The 26,040-nt window shown below is 43.4% G+C and overlaps 1 protein-coding gene across 2 annotated transcripts in view; it reads right to left on the minus strand.

Moving 5' to 3' along the window:
• The window catches only part of LOC139472781 (SID1 transmembrane family member 1-like), a 51,903-nt gene that overhangs the window by 15,764 nt on the left and 10,099 nt on the right, over nucleotides 1–26,040 (minus strand). Inside the window, exons 5-16 of one of the 2 annotated variants that reach the window (XM_071255251.1) lie at nucleotides 25,551–25,634; nucleotides 24,300–24,450; nucleotides 20,681–20,774; nucleotides 18,581–18,624; nucleotides 15,356–15,421; nucleotides 12,537–12,602; nucleotides 10,489–10,631; nucleotides 8,318–8,391; nucleotides 7,363–7,429; nucleotides 6,006–6,154; nucleotides 3,581–3,629; nucleotides 819–936 (exon numbers count right to left, since the gene is read on the minus strand). In XM_071255251.1, the coding sequence (XP_071111352.1) occupies nucleotides 819–936; nucleotides 3,581–3,629; nucleotides 6,006–6,154; nucleotides 7,363–7,429; nucleotides 8,318–8,391; nucleotides 10,489–10,631; nucleotides 12,537–12,602; nucleotides 15,356–15,421; nucleotides 18,581–18,624; nucleotides 20,681–20,774; nucleotides 24,300–24,450; nucleotides 25,551–25,634 (1,105 nt within the window). The remainder of the gene's footprint in view (nucleotides 1–818; nucleotides 937–3,580; nucleotides 3,630–6,005; nucleotides 6,155–7,362; nucleotides 7,430–8,317; nucleotides 8,392–10,488; nucleotides 10,632–12,536; nucleotides 12,603–15,355; nucleotides 15,422–18,580; nucleotides 18,625–20,680; nucleotides 20,775–24,299; nucleotides 24,451–25,550; nucleotides 25,635–26,040) is intronic. The other variant, XM_071255252.1, reaches the window with a different exon arrangement.

The raw sequence follows: 26,040 nt of genomic DNA on the forward strand, positions 1-26,040 counted from the left end.
AACTGCGATTTGAACCCACAATCATAGTTTTCTGGCGTGCCCAAGAGATGCAACTCTGCACAGCGAATCGCGGCGCCTTAGACGACTGGGTGACCCGTATTCCCTATATCTTTAAAAGTCAGGTTGGTGGTGATTAGCCTTGTGCGTGGTTCTAGATGGCTTTTCTGGCCATTAAGTATTTAGACACATGTTATCATTGGGTATACTTTGGCTTTTTCAAAATATTTTTACATCAATGAGTAGACATTTCTAAAAATACCGATAGCTGCTAATTTGTATTTGTTCGTGTGATGCATAAATGCACAACAGTGACATACAGGTCTAATTGACAATAAGCAAAATATTGTTTGTTTGTTGCTTAACGTCGCACTCAGCAATATTCCAGCTATATGAATATTGTTATATCAAATTTTGTTTCGTCATGATATGTCTGAAATATTGCCGATATGATGTTAAACTTTAACTCACTCACTCACTCCAGCCATATGACGGCGGTCTGTAAATAATCGAGTCTGGACCAGACAATCCAGTGATTGACATCATGAGCATTGATCCATGCAATTGTGATACGAAGACATGCATCAACCAAGTCAGCGAGCCTGACCACCCGATCCCATTAGTCGCCTCTTACGACAAGCATGGTCACCTGTTACGGCAAGCATGGGTTGCTGAAGACCTATTCTACCCCGGATCTTCACGGGCGCTTGGTGAAATGAGTATTGTTCTTGGTGGCACATAAATTCAAAAGGGCAAAGATGCTACACGTGCCCAGTGGCACACCTCAAACATCGGTTTCTATGGTTACTGTCGGTCCTCACCAAACTGGAAGTTGGAGTAGTTGGGGCACACGTGGTAGCAAGCGCTCATCACGCCCTCCATCACCAGGGCAACACCCATCGCGTAGAACAGGCCAAAGTGCTGTGGGATGCCAAACCTCTGAAACACCAAGCAACACACTCTGGGAAGTGATGAGGCCAAAGGGAAATCAGTGAGTGAGTGAGTGAGTGAGTGAGTGAGTGAGTGAGTTTTCTTATCGGAGTGAGTTTTTTTTAATCAGAGCGAGTGATCTGGTTGAGTGAGTGAGTGAGTGAGTGAGTGAGTGAGTGAGTGAGTGAGTGAGTTTTCTTATCGGAGTGAGTTTTTTTTATCAGAGTGAGTGATCTGGTTGAGTGAGTGAGTGAGTTTCCTTATCGGAGTGAGTTTTTTTTATCAGAGCGAGTGAGTGAGTGCGTTTTCTTATCAGAGTGAGTGATCTGGTTGAGTGAGTTAGTGAGTGAGTGAGTGAGTGAGTGAGTGAGTGAGTTTTCTTATCGGAGTGAGTGATCTGGTTGAGTGAGCGAGTGAGTGCGTTTTCTTATCAGAGTGAGTGATCTGGTTGAGAGTGAGTGAGTGAGTGATCTGGTGAGTGATCTGGTTGAGTGAGTGAGTGATCTGGTTGAGTGAGTGAGTGAGTGAGTGAGTGAGTGAGTGAGTTTTTTTATCGGGGTGAGTTTTTTTATCAGAGTGAGTGAGTGAGTGAGTTTTCTTATCGGAGTAAGTTTTTTTTATCAGAGAGAGTGAGTGAGTGCGTTTTCTAATCAGAGTGAGTGATCTGGTTGAGTGAATGAGTGAGTGAGTGAGTGATCTGGTTGAGTGAGTGAGTGAGTGAGTGAGTGAGTGAGTGAGTGAGTGAGTGAGTTTTCTTATCAGGGTTTTTAAATTATCAGAGTGAGTGAGTGAGTGAGTTTTCTTATCGGAGTGAGTTTTTTTATCAGAGCGAGTGAGTGAGTGCGTTTTCTAATCAGAGTGAGTGATCTGGTTGAGTGAGTGAGTGAGTGAGTTTTCTTATCAGAGTGAGTGATCTGAGTGAGTGAGTGAGTGAGTGAGTGAGTGAGTGAGTGAGTGATCTCGTTGAGTGAGTAACAGAGTGAGTGAGTTTTCTTATCAGAGTGAGTTTTTTTTATCAGAGCTAGTGAGTGAGTGCGTTTTCTAATCAGAGTGAGTGATCTGGTTGAGTGAGTGAGTGAGTGAGTGAGTGAGTGAGTGAGTGAGTTTTCTTATCGGAGTGAGGTTTTTTTTATCAGAGTGAGTGCGTTTCCTTATCAGAGTGAGTGATCTGGTTGAGTGAGTGAGTGAGTGAGTGAGTGAGTGAGTGAGTGAGTTTTCTTATCAGAGTGAGTTTTTTTATCAGAGTGAGTGATCATGTTGATCGAGTGAGTGAGTGAGTGTTGGAAGAGAGGGGACGTATGGAGGGAGGAAACCCTGCTTCAAAACTTAAACTGTAAGTGAATTATGGACATAACATAATGTAAGTTCGTAACCTGTAGATTGAACCACGCTACATTAAATTTGGAACCAAATTCACAGCATCAGGTTTCAAATGTTCAATTTAGATAGGTCTACACGTAACCTAGCTCTACATTGAAAACACAATATGTTTGTCTCAATTCTACCAGGACAAAATCTTGCAAACACTTTGGTGTTACCAATGATGCTGAGTGAAGCGGCATTGCTTGAATACAGCGCTTTGAGTGGGATTTCGATCTGAATTCAGTAAACACTGACACCAGCCTGTCAACAAAGTGTGGCAGTGTTTACACTCAAACAGTGCTGTTTTACATCGTTATACTATATTTCAGGCATTGAAAGAGTGTAGCATAGCTACTTCTTACGCTAACATAGAGTTGGCGCCTCTAATGAAAATGAAGCCAGTCTTGCAAGGTTTTCATGGTCATGTATCCACATTTGGCAATCCATCATGCATCCATATTTGGTCATTGCCGTCATCCATTCATATTTGGTAATTTCCGTCATCCATCCATATTTGGTCATTTCCGTCATCCATCCATATTTGGTCATTTCCGTCATGCATCCACATTTGGTTATGTCGGTCATACTTCCATATTTGGTCATTTCCGTCATTTTTCCATATTTGGTCATTTCCGTCATACATCCATATTTGGTCATTTCCATCATCCATCAATATTTAGTCATTTCCGTCACCAATCCACATTTGGTCATTTCAGTCACACATCCATATTTGGTCATTTCCGTTATGCATCCATATTTGGTCATGTCTGTCATACTTCCATATTTGTTCATTTCTGTCGTGCATCCATATTTGGTCATGTCTGCATTTCGTTCAAAGTCTAATGGGTTCCACCATCAGCAACACCAAACACTAGCACACCTAACATCTTCAAAAGAAAGTTAGGCTGTTTGACAAATGTACCTCTAAAACTCCCAATACGATAGACTTAAAATAATAAAAGAATTGGTTTTGGAAAACATAGTGTGGTCGGCAGTGTCTTATTTTTTCTTTCGGTTGTTCAAACTAGTACGTAACCAAACAAATGGTTGTGTAACCAAATAAACAGTTGTATACTATCAACCTGGGAAAGGACCTCCCTACATAAATGTAATCCTTGAGTAAAATACAGTACTTTCCTACTGTTGGACTTGGATTTTATTTACATAAAAAAAATTGGAAATTAAAACATAATGACTTTTTTTTTCAGTCATAAATATGTACATGATCATTGTTTCTCTTCTCACCAAGCATACCATAAGAAAATATCTTTCTATTCACTGTGCTTCATACCTGTTCTACATCTCCGTGCTCTCTCACCAGCCTCTTGTGCAAAGAATCTCTGAAACATCGAGATATACATCTTAAAGTCTTGAGGTGATAGAGAGTTGAATGGACATTTTCACTTTGCTATCAAATATTTCACTTACATAGCCACATGCTTGCAATTGGGTGTTTCCCGACTTGGACTGGCCTGGCCTTCTGCCAGTTTCATAGTGCTAGCCCACTGAGATACCATGCCGCAGTTTAACATGAATACCACACTCAGACACAGTATACTGACTCCGAGCCGACCAGTCCTTGTTCTATCCCTGCATTGTGCTAGCCCACTGAGATACCATGCCACAGTTCAACATGAATACCCCACTCAGACACAGTATACTGACTCCGAGCCGACCAGTCCTTGTTCTATCCCTGTATAGTGCTAGCCCACTGAGATACCATGCCGCAGTTTAACATGAATACCCCACTCAGACAAAATATACTGACTCCGAGCCAACCAGACAACAAGGCAAGACAAGGTTTGTCAGGCAACAAACACATATTTTTAGGGCAGGGATAAAGTACTCACGGAAATGAAAAAAAAATGTTTTTTCGATCTCAGATTTTAAATAAATGCAGTAAATATACAAAATATATAAATATTCAAACAACTCAATTAGTACTAATTGGGCCTTGGCACAAATTCAGCGTATCAAAGGTTTTTATGTCTTTTTACACGTAAAAGTGTGTAAAAATATGAACAAAACAGACTATTGTGAAACTGAGCATAGCCAGGTGTTAGTAGATCAAGGTGAATGTCCATGACCTATGACACCTTGACGACAGGTGAAAACAGGTGCTTGAAACCCACGTGCATGTGATTTGTCAGTGGTTAGTGATTTGTGAGTTGCATTGTGGGATAGTGAATCAGCGTCGAAATATCAGAACGTAAAAGAAACATATTCCCTTCTCAAACAACAACTTACATGCCATTATTATTATGAACATCAACATAGCTGTTATTTTTAAAAAAAATTCCAGGCTAATTTGTATAATGCCTATAGCCTGTTTCTGCCATGTCAATTTGGACTTGGAGTTTTATTTTTGAATGTTGAAAGTGCCTACAAATACCTTCTGTAAAGTACATTTTGTATTGAGCACTGAGATAAAACTAGCAAATCCAGACTAGTACTTTTCCAGTTGTTTTGTTATTTCGTATCAACATCTACGTAATGCTTTGTGTCGATTATTAAATCCAGCAAAACAGGGTTTTTTCATTTCCATGAGTACTTTAGTTATCCTTTTCAAGAAACACCTGTTTTCAGTGATCCATTCACAAAATATTCACCTTCTTTTGCTTTTCATGCCGAATGAAATGTGATTGACATTATGAGCACATCAATTTTGCGCTTATTCTCAAAGTGTAAGCCAGCATTTGTTTGTTTGTTGTTTAACCACATTTAGCAATATTCCAGCTACACGACAGTATGGAATTTTTCAGAGCATAATAAAGACTTGTTATTCTATTAGGCATTGACATTATATTTGTATGATGCAGTCTGGGTATCAAACCACCTACCTTCCGCTGTCTGGACAGACACCCCATCTACTGCACCATACTGGGTAAAAAAGGTCTTCAGCAACCCATGCTTGCCGTAAAAGGCAACAATGCCCGTCATAAGAGGTGTCCAACGGAATCAGGCTCGCTGACTTGGTTGATGCATTTCATCGATCCCAATTGCGTGGATCAGTTCTCATGCATCTTCCCAAAGCAAGGGAGTTAACTGACTATAAAAGTCCAGTTTCCACCCTTGCCAAACTAGGCGGGAATTGTGGAGACATAATCGTGTATCGAAATCAACATCCGGTTCATGTGATTTAAAGCACTTTGCGACATCAGACCCCTTTTATTACAATATATATCTTGCTTATCAATCAGATCGTCTTGACTGGGCGCCGCCATTTTCTTTGAAGCAAATACAAGTGATATGAGAGGTGGAATCTGATTGGTCAATAAGAGAGACAATAAAGGCACATAACTTTGACAATCAGTTAACTCCATGCTTCTGGTAGACGATGCTCATGATGTCAAGGGGCGGTCGGGTAGCCTAGTTGTTAAAGCGTTCGCTAGTCACGCCGAAGACCCGGGTTCGATTCCCGACATGGGTACAATGTGTGAAGCCCATTTCTGGTGTCCCCCGCCGTGATATTGCTGGAATATTGCTAAAAGCGGCGTAAAACCATACTCACTCACTCATGATGTCGATCACAGGACTGTCTGATCCAGACTCAATTATTTACAGACTGTCATCATATAGCTGGAATATTATTTGACAAATCAAATCAAATCTCACAAACAAATCTCACACAGGCAAATACTGTCTCATAAGATGGTCTGTTGCGCATATTCTTTTGGAAGAATTTCCAGGTCCTAACAAAACGATGGATGCGTTACCTGCGCCAGACAAGGAGGATGAAGAGTATCCCGAGCAGGACATAGCCGATGTTGCTGAAGACGTTGTTGAAGCAGCTGAGGACACCGAGGGGGTGGGCGCAGTCAAAGTTGTAGTAGCACAGGTCTTCATTCCCAGTTGCAACCAGAACCTGCGACAACAAAACATGTCTTCACTAACTGGTGATTGATATTATGAGCACAAGTGTAAGCCAGCAGTTGTTTAACCACATTTATCATCCGAAACTGGCTCCCACAGGAGATATAGCTTGGATGAGATCAAGCGATGAATTACTAGCTTGCTTTGCTTTGCTTTGCTTTACTTTTTTTTATTAACGCCGCACTCAGGAATATTCCAGCTATATGACGGCGGTCTGTAAATAATCGAGTCTGGACCAGACAATCCAGTTATTGATATCATGAGCATCGGTCCTAGCAAATGGGGTCGATGACCATGCATCAGCGAGCCTGACCGCCTGATCCCGATAGTCGCCTCTTACGACAAGCAAAGTCACCTTTTACGGCAAGCATGGGTTGCTGAAGACCTATTTTACCCCGGATCTTCATGGGTCTGTATTACTAAATAAATAAGTAATAAATAAAATACTAAACTCACTACAGTGTAATACCAATTTTATGAAACTCATTTAGTATTCTATATATCTATATTGTAGATCATAATGTGGGCTCACTAGTTCACCCTGAATCCCGAATACTTCTAATGTTGGCTCACTAGTTCACCCTGAATCCCGAATACTTCTAATGTTGGCTCACTAGTTCACCCTGAATCCCGAATACTTCTAATGTTGGATCACTGGTTCACCCTGAATCCCGAATACTTCTAATGTTGGCTCACTGGTTCACCCTGAATCCCAAATACCATCTAATGTTGGCTCACTAGTTCACCCTGAATCCCGAATACCATCTAATGTTGGATCACTAGTTCACCCTGAATCCCGAATACCTTCTAATGTTGGCTCACTAGTTCACCCTGAATCCCGAATACCTTCTAATATTGGCTCACTAGTTCACCCTGAATCCCGAATACCTTCTAATATTGGCTCACTAGTCCACCCTGAATCCCGAATACCTTCTAATGTTGGCTCACTAGTTCACCCTGAATCCCGAATACCTTCTAATATTGGCTCACTAGTTCACCCTGAATCCCGAATACCATCTCATGTTGGATCACTAGTTCAGCCTGAGTCCAGACACAAATTTCAACAACACATGTCAGAATTCATTCTTCAAAGGCAGAACGAAAACCTATTGAACACGTCTCTATGTCATTAAAGGTTCCGATTTGAAGATAAATTGCTGAAAAAAATATTAAAAAATCATCCTTTTTTTTTACTCTTACGTTCTGGTACGTGATGACTAGTTGAGCTACCGGCAGTCCATAGAAGATAGCAATGGTGAACAGGTTCCTGGAAACAGCAGAGATAAATTTAAGCTAGCAACCCAAGGAGGTAGGAGGGGAGAGACAGAAGGCAGCCATACTTTTGAAAACTGATAATTGTTTTATAAATTCAAAGATGGCTACCTTGTTGCCATATCACAGGAATCAGAATGGAGACCATTGTGGCATCAGCAGATGTGCAACTAGCTTGGAATAGTTGAAGAATTGACAACAAATTGACAAAAAGGCCTGTTTAACAGTGGTGTGCTAGGTAAGGAGTGTAGGTCTTCGCAAAGTAGCTACCGATTCTGCAGCCATCTTCTGGTGAGATCTGATATTTTGCCAAAGTGAGGTGAGGTGAGGTGAAAGATTATTGCACTTATATAGCGATGTGCATGCACGTGTGTCTGTGTCTGCTTGTACTAGTCCGGACTAATGTCGATTTATAGTGCTAGCCCACTGAGATACCATGTCGCAGTTTAACATGAATACCCCACTCAGACACAGTATACTGACTCCGAGCCGACCAGTCCTTGTTTTAGCCCCTCAATGTCGAGCGCCAGACAGGGTGACAACAAGTACCATCTTTTAACATCTTTTGGTATGTTGCGGCCGAGGATCGAACCCCGGCCTTCCACTCTCCTGGAGGACGCTCTACCACTAGACCACGGAGGTGGTCCCCCTCAAAGTGTGCTGGAGAAGTCTGAGGCTTTTGCAAGGCAATGACTAAGCCCAAACAGGACATCAAGCATGAGTTGCTGAAGACCTGTTCTAACCCAGATCTGCTACTTCAAGTTTCATCCATAACAGTAAGTGTTGTTATTTTTATTTTGCCTCACATGTTGAAATAAAAATCAGACCACCCCATTGGAGCTAACGGAGACAGCTGACGGAGGGGGATGACGGAGGGACTCACCAGTGGTAGATCTTATACAGCTTGGACAACTTCTTGCGACTTTTCCGTGCGAGGTCGGACACAAACAAGGCAGTCTGGAAAGCAATCAGTGAATGATGTTTTACACAGGCAATGGTCCACGCACTAAGCCACACAAATAATCACCCACCATGGATCTGAGTCGCACCATGGATCTGTGTCCTACTAAAAATCTGAGTACTACCATGGATCTAAGTACTACAATGGATCTAAGTACTACCATGGATCTAAGTACTACCGTGGATCTAAGTACTACCGTGGATATAAGTACTACCATGGATCTAAGTATTACCAAGGATCTGAGTCGTACCATGGATCTGTGTCCTACTAAAGATCTGAGTATTACCATGGATCTAAGTATTACCATGGATCTAAGTATTACCAAGGATCTAAGTACTTCAATGGATCTAAGTACTACCATGGATCTAAATACTACCATGGATCTAAGTACTTCCATGGATCTAAGTATTACCAAGGATCTGAGTCGCACCATGGATCTAAGTACTACCATGGATCTGTGTACTACCATGGATCTAAGTACTTCCTTGGATCTAAGTACTACCATGGATCTAAGTACTACCGTGGATCTAAGTACTACCGTGGATCTGTGTACTACCATGGATCTAAGTACTACCATGGATCTAAGTACTACCATGGATCTAAGTACTTCCATGGATCTGTGTACTACCATGGATCTAAGTATTACCATGGATCTAAGTACTACCATGGATCTAAGTACTTCCATGGATCTGTGTACTACCATGGATCTAAGTACTTCCATGGATCTGTGTACTACCATGGATCTAAGTACTACCATGGATCTAAGTACTACCATGGATCTAAGTACTACCGTGGATCTGTTTACTACCATGGATCTAAGTACTACCATGGATCTAAGTACTACCATGGATCTAAGTACTTCCATGGATCTGTGTACTACCATGGATCTAAGTACTACTGTGGATCTAAGTACTACCATGGATCTAAGTACTACCATGGATCTAAGTACTTCCATGGATCTAAGTACTACCATGGATCTAAGTACTTCCATGGATCTGTGTACTACCATGGATCTAAGTACTACCATGGATCTAAGTACTTATATGGATCTAAGTATTACCATGGATCTCAGTACTACCATGGATCTAAGTACTACCATGGATATCAGTACTACCATGGATCTAAGTATTACCATGGATCTCAGTACTACCATGGATCTAAGTATTACCATGGATCTAAGTACTACCATGGATCTAAGTACTACCATGGATCTAAGTACTACCATGGATCTAAGTATTACCATGGATCTCAGTATTACCATGGATCTAAGTACTACCATGGATATCAGTACTACCATGGATCTAAGTATTACCATGGATCTCAGTACTACCATGGATCTAAGTATTACCATGGATCTAAGTACTACCATGGATCTAAGTATTACCATGGATCTCACTACTACCATGGATCTAAGTATTACCATGGATCTCAGTACTACCATGGATCTGTGTCCTACTTAGGATCTGAGTACTACCATGAATCTAAGTATTACCATGAATCTGAGTCTTAAAATGGATTTGAGTACTATCTAGGATCTAGAGGATCTGAGGATCTAACTGCTACGATGGATACAAGTCCTACTGAGGATCTAACTGCTACGATGGATGCGACTCCTACCAAGGATCTAACTACTACCATTGATGCGAGTCCTACCAAGGATCTAACTACTACCATGGATGGGAGTCCTACCAAGGATCTAACGACTGCCATGGATGGGAGTCCTACCAAGGATCTAACTGCTACGATGGATGCGACTCCTACCAAGGATCTAACCTACCATGGATGCGAGTCCTACCAAGGATCTAACTACTACCATGGATGCGAGTCCTACCAAGGATCTAACGACTACCATTGATGCGAGTCCTACCAAGGATCTAACTACTACCATGGATGGGAGTCCTACCAAGGATCTAACTACTACCATGGATGGGAGTCCTACCAAGGATCTAACTACTACCATGGATGCGAGTCCTACCAAGGATCTAACTGCTACGATGGATGCGACTCCTACCAAGGATCTAACGACTACCATGGATGCGAGGACAGAAATACAGGCACACAGCTCATGACTCTGTCCTAGGAGGCCACAATACCTTTGTCCTAAAGATGTCCTTCTCTTCATTAGCATCGTGTAGAAAGTCAACGTCAGACTCGTCCAGTGAATCAGCCCGATGATGTCCAGGTGGCGTTTGTGGCGGCGTTGCCGACCCTGGCACGACCGGCTCCAACTCCTTCGCTGCAACATACAGGGTGTCAGGTGACTGTGATGAATGTTGAACAACCTTGGCTAGGCCAACCATGCTAGTTAGCCTGTTGATGGCATGTTGGTAGAACGGTGGTGGCACGGTGACACCATGTTGGTAGAACGGTGGTCGCACGGTGACACCATGTTGGTAGAACGGTGGTCGCACGGTAACACCATGTTGGTAGAACGTGGTCGCACGGTGACACCATGTTGGTAGAACGGTGGTCGCACGGTGACACCATGTTGGTAGAACGGTGGTCGCACGGTGACACCATGTTGGTAGAACGGTGGTCGCACGGTGACACCATGTTGGTAGAACGGTGGTCGCACGGTGACACCATGTTGGTAGAACGTGGTCGCACGGTAACACCATGTTGGTAGAACGGTGGTCGCACGGTGACACCATGTTGGTAGAACGGTGGACGCACGGTGACACCATGTTGGTAGAACGTGGTCGCACGGTAACACCATGTTGGTAGAACGGTGGTCGCACGGTGACACCATGTTGGTAGAACGGTGGTCGCACGGTGACACCATGTTGGTAGAACGGTGGTCGCACGGTGACACCATGTTGGTAGAACGTGGTCGCACGGTAACACCATGTTGGTAGAACGGTGGTCGCACGGTGACACCATGTTGGTAGAACGGTGGTCGCACGGTGACACCATGTTGGTAGAACGTGGTCGCACGGTAACACCATGTTGGTAGAACGGTGGTCGCACGGTGACACCATGTTGGTAGAACGGTGGTCGCACGGTGACACCATGTTGGTAGAACGGTGGTCGCACGGTGACACCATGTTGGTAGCATGTTAATGGCATGTGAATGGCATGTTGATGGCATTTTGACAGCATGTTGATGGCATTTTGAAAGCATGTTGATGGCATTTTGACAGGCCAACCATGCTCGATGGCATGTTGATGGATTTTGATGGCATATTGATGGCATTTTGACAGTATGTTGATGGCATGCTGATAGCATGTTGATAGCATGTGAATAAAATGTCAGTTTTATTTCTTTTGTTTAAGCTTCAGTCAATAATATTCCAGCTATATCATAATAATAATATTCCAGCTTACGGCAAGCATGGGTTGCTGAAGATCTATTCTACCACGGGTCTTCATGGGTTATAGTAATATGAAAGAATCGTGTGGTCCTTAACTTTTTGTGAGTAGTATACAACAACCATATGGCGAACAATTCAACTTTGGTCTTAGACTTGCTGAGTTAGCAAAACAGACCACCAGGGTATCAGTTTGGAACAATTCTGTCACATCAGAGGCTGGATTATATACAGCATTGTACAGTATTTCAGTTATATCACGGCGTGTCAGCTTAATGTGGGAGGAAAGCCCGAAGTGATGCAGGTCTCAGACGTTTACCACTTCGGTGAAACACACAAGCACGGGTATGGTGCTGACAAACCTAGAAACATAATCAGTGAGTGAGTGAGTGAGTGAGTGAGTGAGTGAGTGAGTGAGTACGGTTTTACGCCACTTTTAGCAATATTCCAGCAACATCAAGGCAAGCGACACCTGAAATGGGCTTCACACATTGTACCCATGTCGGGAATCGAACCCTGGTCTTCAGCATGACGAGCAAACGCTTTAACCACAAGGCTACCTGACCGCCCCAGAAACATAATCAGGGCGAACTGGGATCTGAACCCATGATCATAGTGTTCTGGTGTGCCCAAGGGACGCAACTCTGATTGCAGTTACACCAGTGTGGCAGTCTCATGATGGGGCGAGGGAAAGATACCCAACTCGTGCAATGGGCAGTCGAAGACATTGACCACTTTGGGGAAACCGATGAGCATGTTTTAACATACCAAGAATCACAATTGAGGCGAATCTGGGATTCAGATCCTGGCACGCTAAGGGGCACAACTCTTACCTAAACTTGAGCTCATGGACCCATAGCTTGCACCACTCTGTACAAAGGATTGAGAGCTGTCGATATCTGCAAACAATCCGTTCAAACACATTAATAGGACAAACAACTATTCGGCATTTTTAAATATTATTCCTGTTTGCAAATCAGACAACACAATCAGATAAAATCAAATTAAGATCAAGGTATTTTGTGTTTCTTTTGATCCTGTCATGTGAGAAGGGAGATAACTCCTGGCTTGTCATTCAAAGAAACACAAAAAGCATCATATGTCTTTAATTATCATTCTGAAATATGTGAAAGACATATGAGAGACATGTGACGATTCCTTGCTTGCATTAATAAAGTAGAACTGATCTAGTTGGCCTTCAAAAAGTATTGTTGGGGGGTGAAGGAAAGAAAAAACAATCTGTTTGTAAGTAAACATGGCAAAGACAAATTGAAAAAAATATTTAATGACATAATTTTTTTGCTGATCTGTAGAAAGTATTGTCGGAAAGGTTGATATAAAGAATCACAATTTGGTTGATAGCAAAGAAAATGAAATAACATTTCAAAGATAGAAGTTTGCTCAATCTCTAAAAAGTATTGTTGGGAGACTGAAATAATAAAAAAATAAAAAGATTGGAAAATAAGAAATGCAATTAAACTAAAACCCAATAAAACACTCAACCCAGACACATGAACAGACAGAAACACATGTGCAGCCCACGTGAGGAAACGTTTCCAAGGAAACAACAATCCCAACTACAGGTAATAAAGCCCTATCTTCCCGAGGCAAGTGTGTCCACTAGCCCATATCAAAGCATAGTTTCTACCCTTGCCACATCAAGGCCACTTTTCTTGACGTTACCCTGGCTGAATGACATCTTCATGTCAACAAAGACAGGCAGTGGTAAATCACTTTCATACGAAGGTGCACCAGTCGTGTATGTTGATTTTGTGAAATGTTCTCTGATTGGACTATTGATATGTGCGATAGTTCAATCATATTTAGCACAGGAAAGTGGGCTTGATGTGGCTAGGATGGAAACAAGACTTTGATAGAAAGGCTAGTGGACGCTCTTGCCTCGGGAAGATGATAAACCCCATGACACAAAGCAATTAACTCAAACTCTCCCCACAATCTGGGTTGATGCCAAGGAAACGCTACCAACATCACCCTTCCAAACCAACATGCTGAGAGATGCTGAATATTTGACAAAGGTGAGTGAGTGAGTGAGTTGGGTTTAACACCGCTTTTAACAGTATTCCAGTTATATCACGGCATGTCAGCTTAATGTGGGAGGAAAGCCCGAAGTGATGCAGGTCTCAGACGTTTACCACTTCGGTGAAACCCACGAGCACGGGTATGGTGCTGACAAACCTAGAAACATAATCGGGGCGAACCAGGATTCAAACCCACAATCAAGTCTGGACCAGACAATCCAGTGATTGATATCATGAGCATTGATCCATGCAATTGGAATCGATGACATGCATCAACCAAGTCATCGAGTCTGACCACCCAATCCCGTTAGTCGCCTCTAACGACAAGTATAGTCGCCTTGACCTATAGAAATTGCCTTGTGTGTCATGGGCTTTAGGTATATCCAATCCCGTTAGTCGCCTCTAACGACAAGTATAGTCGCCTTGACCTATAGAAATTGCCTTGTGTGTCATGGGCTTTAGGTATATCGGAGATATCTGCTGTCTAAAATTTGTATTAAAAAAGACAAATACAGTAAACTGCTTATACCAAACTGATGGATATAACGAAATGTGTTTTGAACCCGTCCATTTGCTGTATATATGCTTATAACGAACTACGGTTATAACGAACTACGGTTATAACGAACTAAAATTAGTGTTTCCTAACCATCGTTTACTATAGTATTCACAATGAGCATGATTAACTGTATGGTTACGACAAAAATAAATAAGCCATTGGATTATATTTTACCACCAAAAGCGATGTCAATAACTAGTCTAAATTAGGAACTGGTCATTTATTATTGGGGTGGACGGTGAGATTGGTCTGAGGACAATCTCATTAAACTCAGATCTTAGTTCTCGCTGCCGCTAAACAAGGATCTGAGAACACCCTATTACGGGTCACGTCAGAATGACCTTGCACGAACTTTGACCGACAGTGGAATGAGTGACAAGCAGTCGACATTAGCCAATCAGAAGGCATCTTTCTCGTGCTTTATGGAACTTAATTCAAATTGGCGACTATGCTTTGAAACATATTTTGACAAATTCTTGATTAAAAATTTGAAACATGAACAAAAGAACATTCTGGAATGGCTAATAGATGGTCTAGATTGTATGGATTCAGTCGTTAAGCCCGTAACTATCATTTGGAATACCCTGTGTTAAAGTTTTCGAGGTTGCATGATTAGATATTCCTTTTCGACAGTCACTTTCATGATCAGGTAAGCGATGCTCTCATTGGTCGGATGAAAGCTCGCTCTGATGTGACCCAAAATGAGATGCCTCAGACCTTTGTTTAGCGGTAGCGAGAACTGAGATCTGATTTTATTGAGATTGGTTTTAGAATGGGATCATATTTTGTGGACCCCCTAAAATTTAAGGCTTTTCAATTATTGACACTAAAAACCAAGGCATTTAAAGAGACACCTTAAAATTAAAGGCCTTTTTATGCTTGTATGAACCTCATTAATATTTAAACACAAGCAAACGTTTGTTTTGAGCAAGACAGTTAATGTGTTGACAAAGGGAAACAGGAAAACAACGCCCACTCCATTTTGCACTCAGAGACAACTATGACAACTACGACAATCTACAGTACAACAAGCAGCATGCATCGTCATGGTTACCGCTAGGCGTCCCTGCATTCTGATTGGTTGTGTGGTATCCAGGTTGGATGAACCCTGTAAGTTTGTCTAGAGGAAGGAAAGGCGAACATTCACAGAAAGTCACAGATTATCCATGTGAGAATCATCCACTAAAGTGAAACCTCATTAATCCAGACAATATTAGGCATCGACCATTTCATATTCTGGGGGTGGGCCTGGGATTTTGTCTGGAGATGAGATATTTTTTTCAGTTACAGCCACAAAACCAGAAATTTGTTTCATCAAGATTTGCAATGATGTAATTTTTGTTGCAGACAAGTTTTGTTTTTTTCTGGGACAATTTTTTTTCTCTCGATAAATTCCCCAAAATAAGGCAAGTTGAAATGGGTGTTAAGGTTATGTTAAAGATTATTGCACTTAGATAGATGCATGCATGCATGCGTGTGGACCAGTCTGGAACGGTATACATGTTTGTTTGTTTTTTGTTTGTTTGCCGAAATCAGCAATATTCCAGCTATAGGACGACGGTCTGCAAATAGTTCAGCCTGGATCAGACAGTACACTGCATGTCAGCTTGATGTGGGAGGAAAGCCCGAAGTGATGCAGGTTTCAGACGTTTACCACTTCGGTGAAACCCACGAGCACGGGTATGGTGCTGACAAACCTAGAAACATAATCGGGGCGAACCAGGATTCAAACCCACAATCAAGTCTGGACCAGACAATCCAGTGATTGATATCATGAGCATCGATCCACGCAATTGGGGTCGATGACATGCATCAACCAAGTCAGCGAGCCTGACCACCCGATCCCGTTAGTCGCCTCCTACGACAAGCAGAGTCGCCTTTTACGGCCACATGGTTTCGCTGACGACCAATTCTACCGCGGAACTTCCCGGGTCTGTATTCATATAATGGAGGACACCACATGCCATGATAACGACAAAGTGACACACTGACAAGAGACCCACCAAAATTATTACAAGTCCCCTGGAATTAAACATGCATGTTATACACGCACAGATGAAGCCCTAGTATATTAAGCTGTGAGACTTGTGTGACCTGCTCCAATACAATAGTTCTGACAAGGTGAGGTGAAATTGGGTTTAACGTCGCGTCCAAGATTATTGCACTTATATAGCGACGTGCATGTACGTATGTGTGTTTGTGTGTCTGCTTGTACTAGTCCGGACTGATGCCGATTTATAGTGCTAGCCCACTGAGATACTATGCCGCAGTTTAACATGAATACCCCACTCAGACACAGTATACTGACTCCGAGCCGACCAGTCCTTGTTTTAGCCCCTTAATGCTAAGCGCCAGACAGGGTACCAACATGTACCATCTTTTAACGTCTTTTGGTATGACGCGGCCGGGGATCGAACTCCGGACCTTCCACTCTCCGGGCGGACGCTCTCCCACTAGACCACGGAGGCGATAGTTCTGAACAAAGTGTCATGTTCACTTCAGTGACATATAGGAGCTCCAGATAAGCTTTTGGTGTTGTGGGTATTTTACCCATACATTTTAAAATCATTGGGTATCAGTAATTCTACCTGCGTATTCAAATTTCTGTTACCCACTAGTTTTAACACATCTTGGTATTTAAGTTAAATATTTAAAAACACTATTCATCTAGTTCCTGCAAACTGGTGTCGTGTGGGTTCGAGAGCTTTATAGGACTCAAAAATACCACGATACTACCACAAGAAAGTTTGATGGCAAATGATCATGATGTAACTGTCATCGTGGAGTTTGGCAAGGTTGACGGAATGCCCATTGATAATTTCAAAATAAATCAGTGATTTGCTAATGGAATACGTAGGGTTACTTCACAATATTTTGATGATACACACAAGTTTTATTTTTGTAGCTTATCTGTAATGTTCATTGCGTATTTGATAAGCTTGGATTTTATTTTACTGCGTATGTCTGCATTTCTGATTCATATTTTATGCAGATACGCAGCTTATCTGTAGCTCTGAATAATCATTATTATGGTGATTATTATAATAATTATTACTCAAAATGCAAAAACAAAGACACGAGGACCCACCCTGAGGTGGTCTGACCGGCCCGAGGGCGCACACCATGCCCCGATCAGGCCGACGAAGGGGTCGTGGCAGAGGGTGCTGGTTTTCCCACATTGACCTCATCAAGAGTAATCATTCATTTTGTTATACTGAAATTCATCTTAAAGTCTATGAAGTCTTTAAGCCGTCCTCTGTTTCATTACAGTAACTTAGCTGCGAACCATGAAAAGTTCATACCAGATGCCACCTTGTTTTCTAGCAGACGAGTCAATACTTATCACGTGACAGGTCAATACTGATCATGTGACGAGTCAATATTCAAGGTCAGTATCAGTCACATGATCTCGGGGTCTAAATTGAAACGTATTGTTTCGTCTCATGGTACAGATTAACCAATGGAATTGCAAGATTCTTAATTGAGGTATAACAAAAAGATGTGTTGAATATATTCATGTATAGACTGCTGAAGAACGAAATGAGTCAAAAGTTTGGATGTGGATTTTGTTCACAAGGAGTGCGTGAGTGAGTGAGTTGGTGAGTGAGTGAGTGAGTGAGTTTGGTTTAACGCCACTTTTAACAGTAATCCAGTTATGTCATGGCGTGTCAGCTTAATGTGGGATGAAAGCCTGAAGTGATGCAGGTCTCAGACGTTTACCACTTCGGTGAAACCCACGAGCACGGGTATGGTGCTGACAAACCTAGAAACATAATCGGGCCAAACCAGGATTCGTTCCCACAATCATAGGTTCCTGGTGTGCCCAAGGGACGCAACTCTGCACAGCGAATCGCGGCGCCTCAGACGACTGCACCACCCATGCCCCCTTGTTCACAAGGATGGGTTGTAGCGAGGATGGTTTATGAGCATCTCCAGTTTCAGGTCATTTTTTTTTATTAGCTGCGTCATGTGTTGTTAGTGGATGATGGGTCGATTAACATGATCAACTTTCACCACTTTTGTTGAATAGGTAAAAACCTTTTAATAAAATGAACTATTAATATTAAACATTAGCCGGGATGAGAACGGATATTTTCCTTTTCAGCTGAAACATCTTTGTAATGGAGCGTGGTCCATAATTTGGGGATGTTTATGAGGGAAGCCATCAGATTTTAACAAATTTGTGGATCTGCGGAAGATTCTCACCCCTACATTAGGGCGGAGCCCCCATACATTTGTCTATGATATGAGTTACTGAAGGGAATAGTTGGAAGCTCACCTCGCTCCGAGTCCGAAATCTCCATAAGGCTCTTACTGGTGCCACTGAAAGAACAATGTTCAAATGAATTCTTCACCATTGCAACTGAGTTGTCAATAGTTGTCAGGATTGTAGTACCTGCATGGATGTAATACAAGCAAGAAGCCCAGGATGATATCTAAAACCCTCACAAAAAACCTTCACAACTCCTGGATCAATTCCCAAATTTCCCGCCCTTGATTTTCATGAGGAATTTTGATTTGCTACGGTACTCAGTCTAACAGACCAATCAGAATGCGAGTTACAAACCAGCCTCAATGTCGGGTTGGCGATAGCGACAACATGGTGGTCAGTGATAAACTGACTGATATGTACACAAAAGCCTGAAATAGCTTTTTGATTGAAAGGATGTCTTCATGTCCACTATACTGGCCGGACTAACGGAAATCGTCATCTTACGCTTCATCTCTTACTCCTGGTGCCCGCCTCCGTGGTCTAGTGTTAGAGCGTCCGCCCGGAGAGCGGAAGGTCCGGGGTTCGATTCCCCGGCCGCGTCATACCAAAAGATGTTAAAAGATGTTACTTGTTGTTACCCTGTCTGGAGCTCAGCATTAAGGGGCTAAAACAAGGACTGGTCGTCTGTAAACAAGCCAGTGATTGACATCATGAGGTTTGATCTATGCATTGGGGATACGATGACATGATGACGATGATGATTTCCGTAAGTCACCTCTTACGACAAGCATAGTCGCCTCTTTCTACAAGCATGGGTTGCTGAAAACCAGGGGCCCGTTCCGCGAAGCGATCTTAGCGCTGTGACTACCGCAAATCTATGTCAAAGTATGGGAGTTATGATAGTCTTAGCGCTAAGATCGCTTTGTGGAATGGGTGTGTGTTCTAAGTAAAATCTTACCCAGGATCTTCATGGGAACGTGAAGATGAAATGATGTTACATGCGGCACTAGAAGAGTGTAGATGATTTTGCAAACTGAACGTTCATTTTCCTCCAAAGTATAAATCACCTCCACTCACAAGACATGTAACTCTGCCGTCAATGAATAATTCATTTTTTAGGAAAAAACTTATGACAATCATTTCCACCATTCTGCCTCCCTTAACAACCCCCACACCCAGATATGAAATGGTATGCCCTGATATTCAACAATAACATGTCTGTTTAACTGTAATTACGCCCGTACCATAACGGTTGTACACAAAGACCTGAGGCTAAAAATCACAGAATGAAAAAATAAAATGATTTTTTTGGTTCATATGAGGTGAGGTGAAATAGGGTTTAACATTGCATCCATGATTACTGTAAATCGTGAAATTAATGCGTCTCCAAAAGAAAGCGAACCCTGGCCCCTTGCCAAAAATGCGACTCAATATGAATGTGACACCCCTTCCACTCAAGCCTGTGGATTTATATCTAAACAAAATGTCCTCTGTCGGGTTTACAGGAGAATCCTCACCTTAATCCAACCTTACATTAATCCAATCACACCCCAAATAGAACTGCTTATTAGCGCTGAGTACTGTACTTCCACTAAAACAATGCATGCGAGCTGGCTCGTGTCAGCCATTGACACAATCGCAAAGAACAAATGCAATGTTTAATAATGCAAGCCAAGACCACTCGCATTTTTCGCATTTAATTCACGCTCGCGTTAATTTCAAGAATTACAGTATTTCACTCATATAGTGACATGCATGTGTGCGTGTAAGTGGCTTCTTTAATGTCCGAACTGATGCCGAATTATAGTGCAAGCCCACTGAGATACCATGCCGCAGTTTAACATGAATACCCCACTCAGACACAGTATACTGACTCCGAGCCGACCAGTCCTTGTTTTAGCCCCTTAATGCCAAGCGCCAGACAGGGTAACAACAAGTACCATCTTTTAACATCTTTTGGTATGACGCGGCCGGAGACCAAACCCCAGACCTTCCACTCTCCGGGCGGATGCTCTACCACTAGACAATGGATGAGGCGGTCTTGTTAATATGAATTTTAACAGTTGATTTTCATTTCATACCACAACCTTTGATACATGATGTCACAAAACTCTTATCAAGAAATAACCCTGGTGACCAAAAGTTCAGCAACACACAACCCCTTACCATCGGTGAAAACAGCACAACATGGCGCCAGCAATCACATAGAATATCGAAAAGAAGCCAACTGCAGCAAAGATTCCTTTGTAGTACTGCGACTCTGTAATAATAGGAAAAATAATATTAATATCTAAAACTTAACCTGCATTACATATTGCATTCCCTTCTTTTTTCAGATGTGCATTTGCACAAAATTTGCAAAATAATTCAATTCAATTTGTTATGTCTGTTCTCAGCTTAATGTATTGACATTGGATTGGGCCAAAGTAGTCCTCTTAAGATACACTTTCCAAATTAAAATATAAAACCTTGAAATAAATAAGGTAAATATAGAGTGACATAATTCTGTGGAAAAAGTAAAATTTATAACTGCTAAAAAATAGAAGCATATTTGAGTTAACTAATATTTTTTTCTTCTTTTTTTTTAGCAGTTTTTTGGGGACATTTTTGAACTCATATTTATGATGTCAGACAAATTTCCCACCAAGACCACCTGCAACATCCTACTTGTTCCCAAATCCCATAACACAACATTGCTGCCTTGGAATTCCCATGGAGAGACAAGCCACAAGGAGACACTGTCAAGCAATGCTGCCTTGGAATTCCCATGGAGAGACAAGCCACAAGGAGACACTGTCAAGCAATGCTGCCTTGGAATTCCCATGGAGAGACAAGCCACAAGGAGACACTGTCGAGCAATAATGCCTTGAAAGTCCCATGGAGAGACAAGCCACAAGGAGACACTGTCGAGCAATGCTGCCTTGGAATTCCCATGGAGAGACAAGTCACAAGGAGACACTGTCAAGCAATGCTGCCTGGGAATTCCCTTGGGGAGACAAGCAACAAGGAGACACTGTCGAGCAATGCTGCCTGGGAATTCCCATGGGGAGACAAGTCACAAGGAGACACTGTCAAGCAATGCTGCCTGGGAATTCCCATGGGGAGACAAGTCACAAGGAGACACTGTCAAGCAATGCTGCCTGGGAATTCCCATGGGGAGACAAGTCACAAGGAGACACTGTCAAGCAATGCTGCCTTGGAATTCCCATGGAGAGACAAGCCACAAGGAGACACTGTCAAGCAATGCTGCCTTGGAATTCCCATGGAGAGACAAGCCACAAGGAGACACTGTCGAGCAATGCTGCCTTGAAAGTCCCATGGAGAGACAAGCCACAAGGAGACACTGTCGAGCAATGCTGCCTTGGAATTCCCATGGAGAGACAAGTCACAAGGAGACACTGTCGAGCAATGCTGCCTTGGAATTCCCATGGAGAGACAAGTCACAAGGAGACACTGTCAAGCAATGCTGCCTGGGAATTCCCTTGGGGAGACAAGCAACAAGGAGACACTGTCGAGCAATGCTGCCTGGGAATTCCCATGGGGAGACAAGTCACAAGGAGACACTGTCAAGCAATGCTGCCTGGGAATTCCCATGGGGAGACAAGTCACAAGGAGACACTGTCAAGCAATGCTGCCTGGGAATTCCCATGGGGAGACAAGCAACAAGGAGACACTGTCGAGCAATGCTGCCTGGGAATTCCCATGGGGAGACAAGCAACAAGGAGACACTGTCAAGCAATGCTGCCTGGGAATTCCCATGGGGAGACAAGCCACAAGGAGACACTGTCAAGCAATGCTGCCTGGGAATTCCCATGGGGAGACAAGCAACAAGGAGACACTGTCAAGCAATGCTGCCTGGGAATTCCCATGGGGAGACAAGCCACAAGGAGACACTGTCAAGCAATGCTGCCTGGGAATTCCCATGGGGAGACAAGCCACAAGGAGACACTGTCGAGCAATGCTGCCTGGGAATTCCCATGGGGAGACAAGCAACAAGGAGACACTGTCGAGCAATGCTGCCTGGGAATTCCCATGGGGAGACAAGCCACAAGGAGACACTGTCAAGCAATGCTGCCTGGGAATTCCCATGGGGAGACAAGCAACAAGGAGACACTGTCAAGCAATGCTGCCTTGGAATTCCCATGGAGAGACAAGCCACAAGGAGACACTGTCGAGCAATGCTGCCTTGGAATTCCCATGGGGAGACAAGCAACAAGGAGACACTGTCAAGCAATGCTGCCTTGGAATTCCCATGGAGAGACAAGCCACAAGGAGACACTGTCAAGCAATGCTACCTTGGAATTCCCATGGGGAGACAAGCAACAAGGAGACACTGTCAAGCAATGCTGCCTTGGAATTCCCATGGAGAGACAAGTCACAAGGAGACACTGTCGAGCAATGCTGCATTGGAATTCCCATGGAGAGACAAGTCACAAGGAGACACTGTTGAGCAATGCTGCCTTGGAATTCCCATGTAGAGACAAGTCACAAGGAGACACTGTCGTGCAATGCTGCCTTGGAATTCCCATGGGGAGACAAGCCACAAGGAGACACTGTCAAGCAATGCTGACTTGGAATTCCCATGGGGAGACAAGCAACAAGGAGACACTGTCAAGCAATGCTGCCTTGGAATTCCCATGGGGAGACAAGCCACAAGGAGACACTGTCAAGCAATGCTGCCTTGGAATTCCCATGGAGAGACAAGCCACAAGGAGACACTGTCAAGCAACGCTGCCTTGGAATTCCCATGGAGAGACAAGCCACAAGGAGACACTGTCAAGCAATGCTGCCTTGGAATTCCCATGGAGAGACAAGTCACAAGGAGACACTGTCGAGCAATGCTGCCTTGGAATTCCCATGGAGAGACAAGCCATAAGGAGACACTGTCGAGCAATGCTGCCTTGGAAATCCCATGGAGAGACAAGCCACAAGGAGACACTGTCAAGCAATGCTGCATTGGAATTCCCATGGAGAGACAAGTCACAAGGAGACACTGTCAAGCAATGCTGCCTTGGAATTCCCATGGAGAGACAAGCCACAAGGAGACACTGTCAAGCAACGCTGCCTTGGAATTCCCATGGAGAGACAAGCCACAAGGAGACACTGTCAAGCAATGCTGCATTGGAATTCCCATGGAGAGACAAGTCACAAGGAGACACTGTCGAGCAATGCTGCCTTGGAATTCCCATGGAGAGACAAGCCATAAGGAGACACTGTCGAGCAATGCTGCCTTGGAAATCCCATGGAGAGACAAGCCACAAGGAGACACTGTCAAGCAATGCTGCCTGGGAATTCCCATGGAGAGACAAGTCACAAGGAGACACTGTCGAGCAATGCTGCCTGGGAATTCCCATGGGGAGACAAGCCACAAGGAGACACTGTCGAGCAATGCTGCCTTGGAATTCTCATGGAGAGACAAGCAACAAAGAGACACTGTCGAGCAATGCTACATTGGAATTCCCATGGAGAGACAAGTCACAAGGAGACACTGTCAAGCAATGCTGCCTTGGAATTCCCATGGAGAGACAAGCCACAATGAGACACTGTCAAGCAATGCTGCCTTGGAATTCCCATGGGGAGACAAGCCACAAGGAGACACTGTCAAGCAATGCTGCCTTGGAATTCCCATGGAGAGACAAGCCACAAGGAGACACTGTCGAGCAATGCTGCCTTGGAATTCCCATGGGGAGACAAGCCACAAGGAGACACTGTCAAGCCTGGAATATTGTGGAGTGTGGTATAAAACAACAGACAAACAAACACACAAACAAACTATCCTACTTACTTGGTATTGTGTCCTCGACAAGGATGGTGACATTCTTGCCTCGAGCAGTGCTGGCTCCTGCAGTCTGTATCTGTTCAATTCCAAGACAGTCGAGGTCGAGGGGCTTCACAATCAATACCACATAGAACTGCTTGTGTTCATAGTCAGATGCCTACAACACACGAGCAAGTTGAGATTAAAGGAGCTTTCAATGGCATTCCAGTATCATCACGGCATGTCAGCTTCATCTGAAGTGATGCAGGTCTTAGACAAATCTGGGATTTGATGAATGGTTTTTGGCACCCCTAAGGGACATAACTCTGCCTACAAAATGCGTCCCATTCGACAGCATAGAACAGTGGGTTGGTCATCTTCCCGAGGCAAGAGAGTTAACTGACTTTAAAAGTCCAGTTTCCACCCTTGCCGAACTAGGTTGGAATTTCTGGGCTCGACCATAGTGCCACCATTGGCTATTACGAGTTATGTCCCTTCTAAGCCTCTCCTATGGACCAATCAGATTTCACCTCTCGTATCACTTGCATTTGCTTCTTCAAACAAAATGGCGGCGCCCAGTCAAGAGGATCTGATCGATAATCAAGATCTATAGTGTGATGAAACGGGTCTTACATCGCGAAGTGTATCAAATCACGTGAGCACCTTGATTATAAACATAAACAGTTTTGGAAAAGAACTGTTGACAATGAGTTGGAGGTGTACATGCTTTGCAAATACTGCAATCGAACGAAAACTGCATCACATTTTACGAACCGGATTTTCGATTTCATTGCGTAATTGTGATAGGACTATGCATAGACTCGTTAGTCCAGCCAAAATGTAACTCCATAATACCAGCCTAGTTCGGCAAGGGTGGAAACTGGACTTTTATAGTCGTTTAACTTACTTCCTCGGGAAGATATTGGTTTGTTGGTTGTTTAACGCTGCACTCAGCAATATTCCAGCTATATGACAGCAGTCTGTAAATAATCGAGTCTGGACCAGACAATCCAGTGATTAATATGAGCATCGATCCACGCAATTGGGATACGATGACATGCATCAACCAAGTCAGCGAGCCTGACCACCCGATCCCGTTAGTCGCCTCAACAAGCATAGTCGCGATTTTACGGCAAGCATGGGTTGCTGAAGACCTATACTACACCGGATATTCATACGTCTTATGACGACATGCAATCAACCAAGCCGCCGAGCTTCACTCCGCGATCTGGGGGACTTATTCTGACCCGGCTGCCCCTCCCACACGGTTCCACGTACCTGAAGCAACATGGCCGCCTGAGTGCTCATCGTTTGGTACTTGCCGGCAAACTCCACATTCCGGTCAAGGTCGTATACTGGACACTGGGAACAACAGAGGCGGATCATGCAAACAGGATCTTGAAGCGTTTCATTGGATTGATTGGTTTGTTGTTTAACGCCGCACTCGGCAATATTTCAGCTACAGACGGCGGTCTGTAAATAATCAAGTCTGGACCAGACAATTGATATCATGAGCATCAATCCCCGCAATTTGGATCAATGTATCAACCAAGTCAGCGAGCCTGACCACCCAATCCTGTTAGTCGCCTCGTACGACAAGCATAGTCACCTTTTACGGCAAGCATGGGAAGACCTGTTCTACCCCAGAATCTTCACGGGGGAGTTTCATTTAATATTGTCCCATAAGCAACAGTTGCAATAAATGTTGAACGTTAAGCTTACACGACATACAGCTTTTCCATTGGACGAGAGGGCGGTCACAACTGTG

This window comes from Haliotis cracherodii, unplaced genomic scaffold (genome assembly GCF_022045235.1).
Source record: "Haliotis cracherodii isolate W230 unplaced genomic scaffold, xgHalCrac1.p SCAF_25, whole genome shotgun sequence".
NCBI lineage: Eukaryota > Metazoa > Mollusca > Gastropoda > Lepetellida > Haliotidae > Haliotis > Haliotis cracherodii.